The sequence below is a fragment of the Aethina tumida genome, chromosome 2 (assembly GCF_024364675.1).
Source record: "Aethina tumida isolate Nest 87 chromosome 2, icAetTumi1.1, whole genome shotgun sequence".
Lineage (NCBI taxonomy): Eukaryota > Metazoa > Arthropoda > Insecta > Coleoptera > Nitidulidae > Aethina > Aethina tumida.
The window spans coordinates 35,050,656-35,067,177 of record NC_065436.1 but is presented as its reverse complement, the minus strand read 5'-3'; the positions used below and the strand labels follow the sequence as shown (position 1 = coordinate 35,067,177).

The following is a 16,522-nucleotide window of genomic DNA, read 5'->3' as shown; positions in this document are numbered from 1 at the left end:
TTAAAAACAAAAAATGCGCCCATTATTCATAACGACCCGGAATGATAATTTAAATGGGCCGTGAAATATTTATGAAGCACGTACGACCGAGACCCGACGAGCTCACGCGGCGAGATTTTGGCCGCAGTCGATTTTCTATCGGTCCTTTTCGTTGTTATTAAACGGTATGTAAATTTATCGAAGTCTTTAAACTTGCAAATTAGTTTTGTTTCTTTGAATCGGGCCGTTTTCAATTGGGATTCATCGATGTCAAGGCGAGCTAAGATCATTTGATTCGGAGTTTTTCGAAACGAGTTATGAATGATGATGATAGCTCTCGTTAATTAATACGTTTAGTGAAAGTAAATTTGTTACTGAGATAAGAATTAATACTTTTAATTCGTATTAGTTCAACATTAAACGACAATGTGATCCTATTTTCCAGTTAATTTGAAATTTAATTAAGCCATAAAACAGATTAACATGTGAAACTCGCGGCTACAATGCAGACAGTTTTAATGACAATTAATGACCAACCATTTTATCATTGACTATAGAAAATTTATTTATATACAACAAAGAATTTTTTATATAAACCTAGGAAAACATATTAAAAATATCGCCCTTGTATCTAAAAAGTTGACCTTTTGTATAAATAACATGATGTAACAGGTAGTTAAACACGTATTCCCTGTTATTAAAAATAAATTGAATTATTGACTGTATCAATGTCATTCTCAGGTTTAATGGAAGGTCCTTATTGATGGATTCCGTAGTTTTATTAAAATTTTTGTGGCATCGTAAATTTCCAAGATGTTGTTTATTGTTTATTGTTACGGTAAACAATTTTGTATGTTAATTTTATCATTTTTATTAATAAACACATATGACTTCAATGGAATAAGGCAGAAACCGTAACCAAACTGAGGTTATTTATTTCCTATTAACAAGGATGTCATTATTTTTGTTTCCATCCGTTTCATTCTGTTAATTTTTTATTATAACAATTTTTATACGCGATTTTATCAATTAAAAACAACTTTCAATATGTTAAATTTATTTAAATTACTAAAATACATTTTAAATTATTAAGTTTTATTTTTGGATATTAAATCTTGTCCATTTAATGTTAAACTTTTTATTTTTTATTTACAATCTTAAGTTTGTAATTATGTTAAATTTATTGCTAATAATACGTTTCAAATTTTTAATAAAAATAATTTTTTTTGAATATACATTTAATGTGAAATTTCATTTTTTATGTACAATGTTAAATTTATAATTAGGTGCAACTTTTATTTTTTAAATTTTACGTTAAATTTATTTAAATTGCTAATGATACGTTTTACATTTTTAAGTATATTAATTTATATATTTTTTTGAATATTAAATTTTTTATATTTAATGAGAAACTCTTTATTTTTTATGTTCATTGTTAAATTTACAATTATGTACATAATTTTAAAATTTTTTATTAATTTTTCTTTTTTTAATACATATTTAATTGTTTATATTTACATTTAGTTTATTAACTAAAAAGGTGTTTTGACATTTAAATTTTTATACTCCAGGTAAAAAATTATTTAAATTACTATATAATGTTAACTTACGTATATTAAAATTTATTATTAGTTTTTATGTGAAACTTTTTATTTTTTATATTAAAATTGGTATTAAATTTAATATTATAAAATTGAATACCAGTTTAATATATGTTATTTAATATGACAATTTTTTTTTTATTTTTATATTCATTGTTATATTTACATTTATGTCTATAATTTTAAATTTATTTTTAGTTTTATACATGTATTTATTGTGAATATTTTTATTTATTATATGTTTTTTTTCATTATAATTTAATGTCAATTTTTTTATATATTTATTTTTTTTAAATTTTGATGTAAATGTATATTTAATGTTTTTTATAATAATTTTAATTTTTTCTGATTTCTTTTTTTGTTAATATTATATTGTTATTTTTGTTTAAATTTATTTATACAATTATTATTACGAATTTTCATTAAATTCATTGATCTTATATTGATTTAAATTTTGTTTATAAAAAAAAAATTTTTATACTTTATGAAAATTTCGTATTATTATTAAATGTATTATTTTTTAATTTTAATTTAATGTAAATTTTTAATGTAAAATTTATAATTACATCTATTATCTATTATATATAATTTTTTTATTAATTTTCCCATTTTTATATTATATTTTAACTATTATTTATAAGAAAATAAATAATATTTTTTTGGTTACAATTTATTTATATAATTAAATTAATTCATAAATAATTTTGTTTAGAGTTAGAAGCCAAATAAAAGTTGAAGGCATGAAAATCAACGAAAACACCGCTTTTCCGGATTTTGTGTAAACAGTCACGTATCCAGGTTGAAAATAAACATTTTAGAAGCGCGAACGACAAGAATAAACCAGATTGAATCATTTTGTTTTGCCGATGCATCGCCTGCGATATTTTCTATAATTAGTACAGTAAACAACAACACAAAATTAGTGAAAGTTTCTGTAAATAGCCTGTAAATATTCTCCTGCGTGTAAATAGATCGGCACAGCACCGCAGCACACAGCTGATCTTTGTTTTTGACTTCTCGTCGACCACGAGGACTTAACCGTAATACAAAGTTGGTGTAACTGTTTGCGAAAACTTTTTGAATAATTAATAACAAAGCACGTCCCTCCAAACGAACACGTGTACATGCAAACATTAGAGAATAATCGCGAACTATTAACGGCCCCAGAAAAATGTTTGTACACCACGTTACACCTGACTCTTTGGAGGTTAATAAACTCGGGACAAACGCGATAAATATCATTTTAATTCGCTCAAGTGTGTCCTGTTTGTGTTTGTCGAGAAAAGAATTAATCTTCGTTATGATTTAAGATCTAAAGGCTAAGACAAAGTTCCGTTTACTCACGCAATTTCAGGAGATCAAACTTACCTACAACAATAAAAAAAATTAATTACAACAATACAATAAACGAGATCTTAATTAAGATACCGAATCAAACTGGAATAATACGTCCCGAGTTATTTTCCAGAAAAGCCTAAACTATTCCTTGCGACAATAAAACGAGTGATTCATTTACAGTCAGAACTGTCAGATGAATTGAATCCACAAGGCAATATTTACTTAAAGCACTCGAATTAGTAAATATATTTTTCTGGATCTCCAGTAAAATTCCTAGAAACCTTAATTATCTTCGATTACAAACAGAGATTAATTATTTTTGATAATTTGGACCGACTAAAAAGAAAACAAACATTTTTAACCATAAACAAGGTTGGAATAATAAAATTTAATTGTAGGTGTAAGATATACTTTAATTTATTTGTAACTTTTTGGTTAATTATTGTTTATTTACGCAATGACCCCCAAATATTTATCCGTATTTAGAGTGTGAAATAATACAATTCCAAAAAATGTATTTTTAATGGTTTATTTAGTTAAAGCTGACTTAACGTAGATATTTAATGGTGTTATTGAAATATTTCTTTACATTTATATAATCCGAAAGTAGTAAAGTAAATAATAATAATAATAATAGAAGTAATATTTAATAATAAGAAGAAAATTAGGGAGAATAAGAGGTTAATAATGTTTTTGAAATATTTAGCTAAGCTTAGAATTATTCAAATTTTAATGAGTTATACTAATTTTGCATTATATATGTAAGAATACATAATAAATTTAAACAATAATTACACAAAAATTATTTTTTAAATAAAGTTGAATTTATTTTTTATTAGTTTTGTTTAAATATACATCTGTAATTAAAAAATATAATATAATAATTTTTATAATTTTTACATATTTTGTTAAATTTTTAGTCTTTACATATAAATTTATAATGACAAAAATATTATAATTTTACAAATTTTATAAGATTTTATATATAAATTAAAAAATTCCATATTTACCAAATTATATTTAATTTATATCATATTACTGAATTATTATTTAAAATTTATACAGTGTGATTCGCTTGACTTATTTATTAGAAGATATTGATTTGAAAATTTTATAACAATTATCACTTGAATTGAACTAACTAACTAACCTATTTTGAACAAAATTTCAGTTCCAGTTCCACCGAAAATGTCATCAACTTGGTCATGGGAACACTCTGTATATTTCTAAATTTTTAAATTCTACATGTAACTGCATGTAAAGTCATCAACTTTGATGTTGGAAAGTTAATTTTTAGTATATACGTTAACCAATCTTACATGGAGCCCAAATTCTCAATTTTATACAGGGTGTTCTTTATTTATGTTTAATTTTGTGCGTCTTAAAATATCAATTACTTTGCTATTCAATAGATGGTATTTCATTATGTTTTGACTATAATAATTAAATTGACAATAGTAATTAAATTGAATATTATCAGTGATCCAAGTTAGTTGACACGTCCTGTATATGTAAAGAATACATAATAAATTTAATAAAAGAAATTTACAATTATAAAAATTAACATTTTTTTAAAGTAAAATTGATTTTTTTATGTTTTTTTATTCATTTTAATTAATAATAATTTATGTTATTCAAAATATATATATTTTTTAAAAAAAATTACAGATTTTATTAGATTGTAAGATATTTAAAAATTCTATATTTACCAATTTTATATTTGATTTATATTAGATTCTAAATTTATATATTTAAAAAATAAATTAGAAGTTCGTTACAAAAACTATTCTGAAAATATTTATTGGTTTTCTTTAAGGATTTATTTGTTTGACGTAAAAAAATCAATAAAATGAATAATATTGAATAAATAAAAAATAATTAAAAAATCGATTTAGGTTTGTGTTAACCAAACTTTGGTTAAATAAAATATTTAATTTTAAAAAATTGCAATTTATAGATAATAAATACCTAGACAGCATAATATTATAAACTCAATTTTTATTATATTTTTATGACCAATTACCAATGAACTTTAACTACAAATTTATTTATTATTCATTACAAATATTAATTTCTTAGAAGATCAAAGATCAGTATGTAATTTATTGTTGTATGTATTATTTAATCGATTATTATTAAGCCAGTAAAAACACATAAAAACTAAATATAAAAATTATTGAAGAAGCGCTGATCAAATGTTGCAACACGGCGAAAAAAAAAAATGAATAGATAACTTACGCAACACAAATAAAAATCAAAAATAACTGCTGAACCATTACATTTTATTGTTTTCTTATCAATGTAATTAAAAGGTTAAAACCGATCACGTTTCAAAAGTAAAACTGGAACGTAATTTTAAACGGTTGACGCGCAAAAATAAATTCCTACGAAAATAATACAAAGGACAATTAACAAATTAATTTAATCGCGGTGGAAAAAGTAGAGAAAGATCAGGATCAATAAAAACGAGGCGAGCACACAACGAAAGCGACACCCAAATTAAAAATGTCTACATACCTTGAATGTTAATGTTAAACAAATGTACGATACAGCAAATTTTAATCGTGTATTGAACACCAAATTGCATTAACGACATAGACCCGATCGACGTCGAACGGAAAATTGATGTTGTCGCGTCCGTGGCTCTCGACTTTCTGATTGTGTTTGACAAACACGCCGCCGGTAATTTTCCTTCGTCCGATACTCTTATTATGTTTGTACTGTTGTTATTTTTTTTTTTTGAGGTCCGCAACAGCACAAATCTCGCGCGCGACTAAAAATATCCGCCCGCGAAACGCTTTATTTTCGTTTTTTGATCCGGCGCGCGAATCCCGCTCTATTTATTTTCGATTGATAATCGGGCCTGCGGTGTTTATTTGGACGGGCGAATCCCCGGCATTGTTGCCGGGGATACGTACAAACACGGTCCGGGCCTTGACACATCTCCGATAATTCCGTCTTGAGATGACGCGAAGATTATTCCGATCGACTCTATCGAAATTGATGTTTAAACAAAAAATTTAAATGTAGCAGATATGTTAAATGAAAATAAACAGAAATATTACTTTTTAAAACAAAAATCCTGAAAATATCACTGCAAATTTCTTCAGGTATGTCTAAGTCTAAGCCAAAAGTAAAGCAACAAACTCACTTTTAATAAAAACATACAAATAGGATGTTATCAAGGAACTATTTTTTGTCGGATAGCTTGTCTCTAGTAGTTGCATACGGTTGTTAGTTAAGACTAAGTTAGATAAAAGTGTTTGCAGGACGAGCTTTGTCGAATAATCTTAAAAACCTTATTGTTTCCATCGTAATTTAATTTAAATTGAAGTATTGCGTCAACAATTTGAGGTTCTAAAACCAGAAAAACTATAGCAACTCTTCCTAAACCTGAACGATCGATAAAAACCAACAATAATCATATCGAAGAATTGTAAGAGCATCCAAAAGTGGCCCGAATAAAACTAAGTCTAAATATTCACATTTGGGGGTATCTGTCAGTATAAAGAGGCAAAATAATTTACAATGTATTCTGATGAACGTAAATTTAATTTATTTTCATCAGATAGAATTCGATGGATAAAACGTCCAGTCAACAAAATGTTTGACCCTAAGTACACCAAGGGAACAATTAAGCATGGGGTTGGAGGAATAATGGTGTGAAGCTTATTTTGCTCCAATAACAATTATGAAATGGGACATGATAAATCTTAAAATGTGAAAAGCTCACTCAGGCAAGTTTCAAAGCTCAGATGAATGTGCTACTAAATATTAAAAACCTAGGTATTTCATTTTATTGCTTAACTTTTAACTCCTTGTTTTATTTTCTGATAAAATATGCATTAATATACAAATGTATTTAGAATTTTTTTCTTAAAAATAAATTTGTTGCTTTACTAATGACTGGTACTACATATTTGAGGAGTATTTACTCAACAATAACATACATAAAATTATACAAATTCCTGTAGTTTATCAATGAACTCCATGTAAATATCGACAATTTGGTTAAAGAGACATAGGGAGATATTAGTTCTTCTGAATAGATTATAAAATGAATATAAAAAAAAAATGAATTATTAAGACGAGTTATGAAATAAAATACATCATAGAAAGTTAGAAATGTGTATTTGTCATGTAAATATGATTTATGCTATATATTACAAAAGATACTGCTAAAGTACACTTTTTATCAAAAATAACATAAAAAAATATGTAATACATAATACAATCAATATTATTATTATTATCATTTATTATTTATGTAAAGTTTTTAATTTAATCCAAAAAAAGTCAGTTATATTTGAAGGTTTTCTCGCACGAAGCCTAATAGTGAAATATAATCATTAAGACATTTAATTATAAAAAACCTTAGCAGAATGTACTTCCATTTAAATTTAAAATGTTCTAATCACGTAAACAGTAAATTTCTGGCAATATTCTAATCTTAGAAGTATTGTCGATAAGGAATGCCGTTCGGTCATAAGACAGATATCATCGGAAAGCAAAAACCTCAAGGAATTTACCTGTGACAGGAGAAATTCGACTTATCAAAAGTTGTACCTAATATTTAGTTCAGTTATGAAGATATTCGAATTGTCAACCAATTTGCTTCGAATTATTAAGTTCGACTGTATGTACTTTTTTACATTAAAATTACATTTTTTTTACAGTGATAGCATAAAAAACATAATAAAATATTGTGTTCAAACAAAACCAGATATTTCCAGTTAGAGTTTATTTATATATGAATATCATGATGATTTATAACTATTACAAAATCTGGGTAACCTTTTAAAAAAATATGTGACACATAAATTTACTGATCAAAATTCCATTTTTATACTAAACATATATATTTTTTTTGTAATAAGAACATAAAAAATGATGAAATAATATAGTTTTTTAAGTTTTTTATATTTTGTTAAATAAATTGTTATAAATTTTATTCTTTTTACTAAAATCCAATTTTTGTAAAGAGAAACTCGATAAACAAGAAAATGATAAAATGATATGGTAAATTTGTTTTATATATATTATATATTATTTTATAAGATATTTAATATAAAAATATCTGTGTATTTTAAATATCATCATAAATGATTACATTTATAATTACTACAAAATTTGACAATTTAGAATGATAGAATAATCTAGAAAAAATATATTTTTTCAGGTAAATTTGTTGATACAAATTACTTTTTTTACTTTATTTTTTTTTAGCTTTTTTCTTTTTACTTACTTTTTTTCTTAATATGTATATCAATAATATCTTTTATGACATTATAAATTTTGATAATATTAATTTTAATATATTTCAAAAGATTTTCGATGAGTGAACGCCTCTTATTTAAATCACCTGAGGTTACTAAAACAGATTTTATCATTATTTATAAACAATCATAATCTGTTTGATCTAACAGAGAATATTTTACTCAACTTGAAACTAATGTCAAAACACTGCACTAATAATAAAACACAAACCACAAAAATCTTCGAAGCCGAGTCTCAAGTTCAATAATTCACATTTATTATTAGGTTGTTGTTTAGAAACCACACCGCAACATAATCGAGGTATTAAAACTATTATAAAAAACATAGTAAACAACTAGTTGCAAAACTATGACGAAATCGAAATTGAATTGTGTAATTTGGAGTCGTTCCTAATTGTAAATGTGATAAGAAAATTGCAACGAACGTCTCACCTTGCAATTAGTAGTTGAAGCACTGTACTTCATTTTGTAGTTGACGAGTTTTGACTGGTTTCAAAAATAGTTAAACGGATTTTTTATATTTATTTTTATCGATGATAAGCTATCAATGTAAACAATAACTGGTTGAAGTTTCGAGAAAGATTCCTTTTGGCTGACTGTTGTTATTTGGTTTTTATGAAAATAATGAATTAAAGTCAACAATAAATTGATATGAAAGTGCCAACTGACACGTGCAATTTGTTCCCAACTAATTTACTAATGGATATTGATTTATCGATTGCCGCAAAATAATACACGTGTGTAGTTCTAATAATACTACTATAGGAATTATTAGATCCATCAATGTAGTGGTAAGAAATTGTCATTATCCACATTGAACAACAACACATTAAAACCGTATTTTAATCGGTTTAATCATCGTGAAGGATTTCCTGTGCCACAACCCAAAATGAGAACGTTGACGTAAAAGTCACAAATCAATACTTACGTCAAATTGAACAATTTTTTCCAGCACTATCACCTCTTTTGGATAACAATTCTAGACATTTTAGCAACGACTAAACCTCATCGAGTCCAATATTGATATGGAAAACGCCACGACAATCGAAATACCGCAATTATGTACACTTTCATTTGTGACTAAGTGTATTTAATAACTGTGAGTTAAGTGAGCAATACAATTGTCGGGACTGTGCGGCGCGGGAGAAAAACGAAATGTGCTCTCTTTTAACGGTGTGGAAACCGTCATACACAATTTCGTTCATTGTTGGCGAATTTTGCAATTGACGTAACACACAGTTCGATTTTGAAATTTGAGATAATCGGAGCATCTCAACGGTGAACAATTATTCCGGCTGGGTTTGGAAATAGTTTTATAACGTGTTTCGTGTCGGCAAATAATGTCTGGTGAATTTTCTAAAGCACGTGTGCTGGCTGAAACATGTGGGATTTGGTGATGCGGTGCCAAAATTGATTTATAAATAAGAGCCCAGACATTGCTGCTTCCAATGCCAGATTTAGTATTAAATTTTTGGCACGATCCGGCGGTTTAATGTAAAATTGAAATTTAACGTAATCACCGTCAAAAATTTGAAATGCGAGTTAGAAAGTATGATGAAACCTACTTAGTATTTGTTCGCATAAAACGGACATTAATTAAAAACTAGTTATTGAACGTTGCCTCGTGCGTATTCCGTCAATAATGTACGGGGTGTCGGACGGAAACCTTGATCGGGAACTAGTCCACCTGATAAATAATTAAAACAAATACCAGGATGTACTTGCTGTAAGATTCGGTTACAGGTTTTGTTTGAGGTGGGTGTTTTCGAACATGATGACGTCAATGTACAATCTACAATAATAAATAAAATGCTCCTTTTACAGAGCAACCACTCGTGTAAATTGTAAATATTATAGGTGTGGTTCCATCGCTTAAATCCGAAGCGGTTTCCGCGTATATTATCGTCTTGCGTCAGATAAAGACCTTCTTGTGCCAATAAACACTGTTTTTGGAAAACAATTACATTTTTCTTGGCAGCATAAACAATTTGGAATTAATTATTTTGTGGAAAAATTTTAGATCATTAGCATTTTATCAAAGATATCAATAGGAAAATCCTTTTTTTTATGATTCTGGCACCATTACTTATCGAGACTATTTTTGGAAAACTGATACATTAAACATTGACAACCAATAAACTTTTAGAACTCATGCCAAATAATTATTATCTAATTTATAAATTGATCGTTTCTTTGATGTAATAATAATAAGATTATGTGTGATTATGTACGTAAAAAATAGTAAAATTAGACCAAAAAAAATATTGTGGCTTGTTTATCAAACCGCGACTAAGTAAATGAGACATTAATAATTTCAAGGCTGCACCAACTAAAATTGAGGTACAATTTGTGCAATACTGTACCGTTGATAAACTTGCTCAAATCATTCAAATCACGAAGCATGTCGTAAATAAGCATGTAATTACATGTGTATTCGGAAAAATATTATAATACAACCTTTGGCAACAAATAAAATTTGCCTGTAAAATAAATGACCGAAAATTGATTGATTCGTTTACATAAATTCGCGATAAAATGCGCAAAATAGAAATTAATTTTGTATATACAATTTACTGGCACGAAAAAAACAACAATAAACATACTGATAAGATATATTTTTAGAAATATCCGATAGAACAATGACTGAAAGAAATTAAATTTAGAACTAAATACTTCTATGTTATTAAAATAATAATTAGTAATATCTAAATTAATTATATTAAGATAAAAATAGCAATGATTTATTGATAATTTAATAACATATAGTAAAAAATATTTTATTAAATTAAAGTATCAGAAAAAAACCGGTACTAAGCCAAATATTAATTATTTAAGACATTAAGACCAATAGAGTAAAATTATCTCACCCCGCTTTTAAAGTAAGTACATTCAAAAAGGTAAAAATTACCCAGTCCACTAACAATCATCAGTTCTCGAGACGGGTATTTTTACCCGACCCGCTCATAGTGTGTTAACACAAATTTATAACAACAATAATAGATTGGTTCGAATAAGAAAAAGTACAAGTTTTGCTATGGTCTTCATAATTACTGCATCTCTACATTAAAGAAAGTGTGGCATGTGTCAATGAGTGTGCTAACTACTAAAAAAGAATTGTTTAATTATTAATTTAATTAATTATAATTATTATTAATTTATCGAGAAATTTTGAAAAACATAATCCTGGACGTGATTATTGACGAAAATCACAAAAAATCAATCTCCAAAACTAATAATTTTTATATAAGGCAATATGGGGTTCTAAAGGCTCTAAATAATCTGTAGAGTCACCCCCTAAAATGAATGCATCTATTTCTGAAAATTTTCAAAATTACACATTTTTTATTTGTTGTTGTTTATAAAGTAAAACATATAATAACATTAAAAGTAATTTGAATTTTTTGGAAAAAATAACACGAAACTTAAAATTCAATCAAACCTTTAAATTTGGCAAAAATAATGGCATGTTTATTAAAAATTTATGAAATATAATAAAAAATACTATATTGTGATATTTATTATCATTTTATAATAACTAAATTTTATTAGTAATTTAAATTAGAAACTATTAACAATTTCAATTAAACTTCTATCAATTATTCAAATCATTAAGAAAAGTGGTGTTTTTTAAGAAAAAAACTTGATCATGATTAAATTATTATTAAAATATAATATAATCCAAATTATAATATTTTGATATTGAATGATATCAAAAAAGTACAAATTATTATAGTACAGTAGTTTAAATTACTGGATATAGACAGTTAAAAATAGCTTATCATCTAATAATAGTAATAATTATATACAGATGATAATTTTTTAAAAGATAAAATTAAAAAAATTTGGCACGAGTTAAAAAAGAAAACGAATAACTTATTAAATTAAGCACAAAATTTATATTATAAATTAAATATATAATTTACATAATCAGTCATTTAATTTATTTGAAAACATTTAATTCAAGAAAACATTTATAGCTGAAAAATATTCATAAATAATCTCTTATAATAAATATGCATTTTTTAAATTTTGAAGTCATAAAAATTTGAACGTTTTAGATTAAAAATAATTTCTTTTCTTAGAATAAGACTGAAAACATGATAGATATCTTTAAATTGATATTTTTGGAATTAATGTTGGAAAAGTCAAAATTATAAATATAATTAGGTAACGCATAGTGAGAATTTTTGCCTGGCAGGCCGATAATTGATATTAAGTCAATACATAGTTTTGTAATCAGTAGACAATATGTCTGGAGCGTTACTTTGATAACCTATCGCATCATTTTGTGTCTGTGATGAGCAAGTTGCTTACTTACGTTGTGTACGTTCGGAGAAAGTCCGGCAAATTTTGTATAGTGAAGACTTACCTAGAAACAAAAACAAAATAAATAGTTTAACATAAATTTGGTCAAATTTTTAGCGAACGTTCTCGAATAGAAAATCGTAAAAGTAAAAGTCACATGTTAGTTATGCAGACACGTTTCAAATTAAATGCTAAGTATCGGATTGTGACTTGAAAACGCACATTTCAATTAGTTTTCATCCCCGACGTTATAGAATTTTGACCGAGGTAAAATTTTAATAACCGAAATTGGCCTTTAATTGCACAGTCCTCTAATTACCCGAGTCGGTTGTTAATGACCCGTTAACGACTTACCAATATTGACAGTCGTTCCACAAAATCTTGAAAACAATCTGGTTATTATGCACATTCATATAAGAAACTGCTCGAACGTCATTTTTATTTAAGCGAAGCGAATTTATCAATACCATGACATTGGTAGTAACACTTGATAAAACTTGTGACTAAAACACCTAACATTTCACCTACGTGTATATTTCCAATTTAAGCATTAAATTCCACGAAGCACGAAAATACTTCGGTAATAACCGATCAATTATTGTCTATATTTAGCTTGGCCAACAAATTCGGTAAATAATTTAATAGTTTTCCAGTACAAGAAAATTTAAACTACCTTATCTTTATTACTAGGTTTATACAACAAGAAACAATTACTTACGTCGTTTTTAATCGAAACAATAATTAAAACACTTCAACACACAACAATCCGAACGTTCCGTCGTTCAAAAACTTAAATAGTTATAAACTGTCGGTACGAACTGTACTGACACAATTTATATACTATATCAAGGATTAATAAGTTGATTGATCACCACTGATTTGTGTTAAATATAGTAATACAGATAAATAAAAAATTTAAATCGGTATTAGTTCAAACAAATCTTTACAGGGGATTAAAGGATCATCCCCGTTAATACTTTGATATTTCGTCTGACTTGAAAAATCTATGTAATACTAAGATGAAATTATTATTGGTATTAAAAATGTGGTGACTTTAGTGGTCGCCGACGATACAAACTTATTTTCAGGCATTTTAATCTGTAGTAGTAACATATAATTAGTTGGTTGTCATATCTTATAAAATAGGGAGAAAATTTCCGATGATTGATTTAATATTTATTCATGTTACAAAGTGGTGATAATATTTCATTGTGTGTTTTCACACGAGAAGTATGTAAATCATTTTACATACACATTGTTGTCTATCGAATTATTACGTTAATCCGTCAAGATAAACTCAATAAATCTGGAATTGATTTAGTCAGAAATGAGTAGACAAAAATTTGATGTTACATAACTCCAAACTGTTCTTGCAGAGTCAACAACGTAAAAAAACATCTCAGATTGACACATGGTCTGGAAATGATGTATTGGCATTAATTGGTTATAATTATTTCTTGAAATAAACTTACATTACAAATAAATATAACCTTGGTCTAAAAATATTAAGGAAAATATCTGAAATCTGCCACCAGTCGGATTTGTATGGGTTTAACTAGTTTAAATAAAAAATTCAGTGCTCCGCGGCACGCAGCTTAATGAATTGCTGCGAACATAATGCCTGGTTAATTGGTCTCAACGTTAGCTTAACTTGTTTGCTACACTTGTTTTCTTAAACTTATTAGTCAGACTGATTTTACACCATGTGTTCGACGCACACAACAATACAATGTTATAATCGTTTAAACGAAAATTTATCATTAGGTAACATGGGTTTTTATCAAGTCAACACGTGAAAATGAATCATTTACAAGTAAATTGGTGCTGGTTGAAAGGAAGTCAATTTTTAGAAATCTGCAAAATCTAAAAAACAGAAAATGTCATTAAAATGTAGTATCAGAAGATATAAAAAATTATAAAAAACTCAAAACATTTAAAGAATAGAAAATCAAAAAATTTAAGCTAGAAAATGATATATAAAAGTCTAAAGAAATACTGTACAGTTGAAGGGAGTAACATCAATACAAATAATGAGTTTAGAAATAATTAATAGAATTTTCCCCAAGAAGTCACATTTAAAATTACTTCTGTTATTAAAAAATTGATTTTTAAAGATTCCACATGGTTGGGAAAACATAATGAATAAAAAATATGAAGGAAGTATCCTTGAACTATTGACTTCCTATAAAATAAATAAATAAATAAACATATAATTAATGAAACTAGATAGTACAATATGATATTAGTTCAATTAGGAAATTCCTGTTTATGAAAACAATATTTCGATTTTAGGAAGCGTTCCAGTAAAGTAAAATCAATCAGCATATCGTCTACCGGTTCTTCCTCAACACACAAAGTGTGTACCATTGTAATTGAAATCGATTTGTAGAATTTGTAGGCCAACGTACTCTGATTTGTTTATTATGCACGCGATATAATATAAAACCAATTAAATTGCTTTGGATGAAATACGCGCATCGTTTTCAAAGTTTAGAAATAGTTTCGGATCACTTTCGAATCGTCGCGTCGTCCGTTCGTTCCATGCAAAATTGTGGATGTCACTGTTATGTAAGGTTGTTAATAACAGCTATGTGCCATATTCTTGGCGATTTGTTATTAAGAGCACGTCCATATTTTTCACACTGATCAGGATTACAATTAACAATTATGTGTGTGTGTGTGTGCCTCTGCCATATTTGAAAGGAGTGGCCGGTTCAAGGAGGATTGTGTAAATTTTAAACGATTTGAATAACTATTTGGTCACTTCATTAGAAGATTATTTCAAGATTTGTTAAGATGTTCTTAATACCAAAATTGCCATTCAAATTTTAATAATAATATAGTATGCTATTAATGTTAATTTCAATACACACAACAAAGTTTTAATACAATCCGGAAAATTTTAAATTTTAAGGAATTTGAAAAATTAAACACCTCTTCCAACAATTTCAATTAATTAAAAAATAATAAAAAATTTGAAATATTTTAAAAATCGAAAGAAACTGAAAGAGAAGAGCTATAAAATAATAAAAGTAAATAACAAATAAATTCACTTATCAACCTCAAATTAAAAAATCTGAAAAATTTGGAAATTAAAAAAAAATAAACTAGCTTACAAAGTTCACAGAATGTTTATAAACTAATAAAAAAATAATTTAAAAATTTTTTTAATAAAATTCTGAAATTGATAAATTTAAAACATCTAAGGTTTAAAAATTTTAATAAGTTTAACTAACTCTAAAAATTTAAAAAAATATTTAAAAAATGTAAAACAAATATTACATTTGTCAATCTCAAGTTAAAAAATCTTATAAATTTAAAATTCAAAAAAAAAAAAAAATAATAATAATAAAAAAGATAAAATTATCAAATTTTTATAGTCTAATAAAAAACAAGAATAATTTTTATAATTAAAAACACGAAAACAACTGAATATTTAACAATATAATCAAGGGAATTGAATAATTCAGAAAAGTCTAAAAAAATTAGTTAATTTAAATAACAGTCTAAATAAAAAAGAATAATAATATTCAAGATATAAAAATGTGAATAACTTGATAAATATAAAAATTTAAAGAAAATGTAAATATTTTAAAATAAAAGTAAACAACAATTAAATTTATTAATTCAAAAGGAATTAAAAATTTAGAAAGTAAAAAAAGATAAAAGTAACAAATTTTCTAATAAAAAATATGAAGAATCTAAAACAACTGAAACAAGCTAATTGAATAATTTAGAAAATTATAAAAAATTTTGTTAATTTAAAGAATATAGTTATAGTTTAAATAAAAAATGAATAATTGAAACATTTTTTTAAGTTTAGAAATATGAAGAAACTAACTAAAAATAAATAAAATAGATTATTCAAGAAGCTTAAATATTTTAAAGAAAAATGTAGTATCAACATTAAAACTGCAAATTGGAGAGAAAAAGTATAATTGTAAAATGTATGTATTTTGCAATTTGCAACAATCAGATTACTATTACAAAATTGTTCAACGATCATAACATATCTTGTTAAAT

General features: G+C 25.8%; 1 protein-coding gene across 5 annotated transcripts in view; it reads right to left on the bottom strand.

Moving 5' to 3' along the window:
* LOC109606872 (UNC93-like protein) overlaps positions 1-16,522 on the bottom strand; it is a 54,580-nt gene that overhangs the window by 24,944 nt on the left and 13,114 nt on the right. For 2 of the 5 annotated variants that reach the window (XM_020023407.2, XM_049962474.1), the window contains exon 2: positions 12,513-12,563. The exons of 2 other annotated variants lie outside the window; for them this stretch is intronic. In XM_020023407.2, the coding sequence (XP_019878966.1) occupies positions 12,513-12,563 (51 nt within the window). Of the gene's footprint in view, positions 1-5,435; positions 5,587-12,512; positions 12,564-16,522 lie in introns of those variants that run through there. One more of the 5 variants, XM_049962473.1, reaches the window with a different exon arrangement.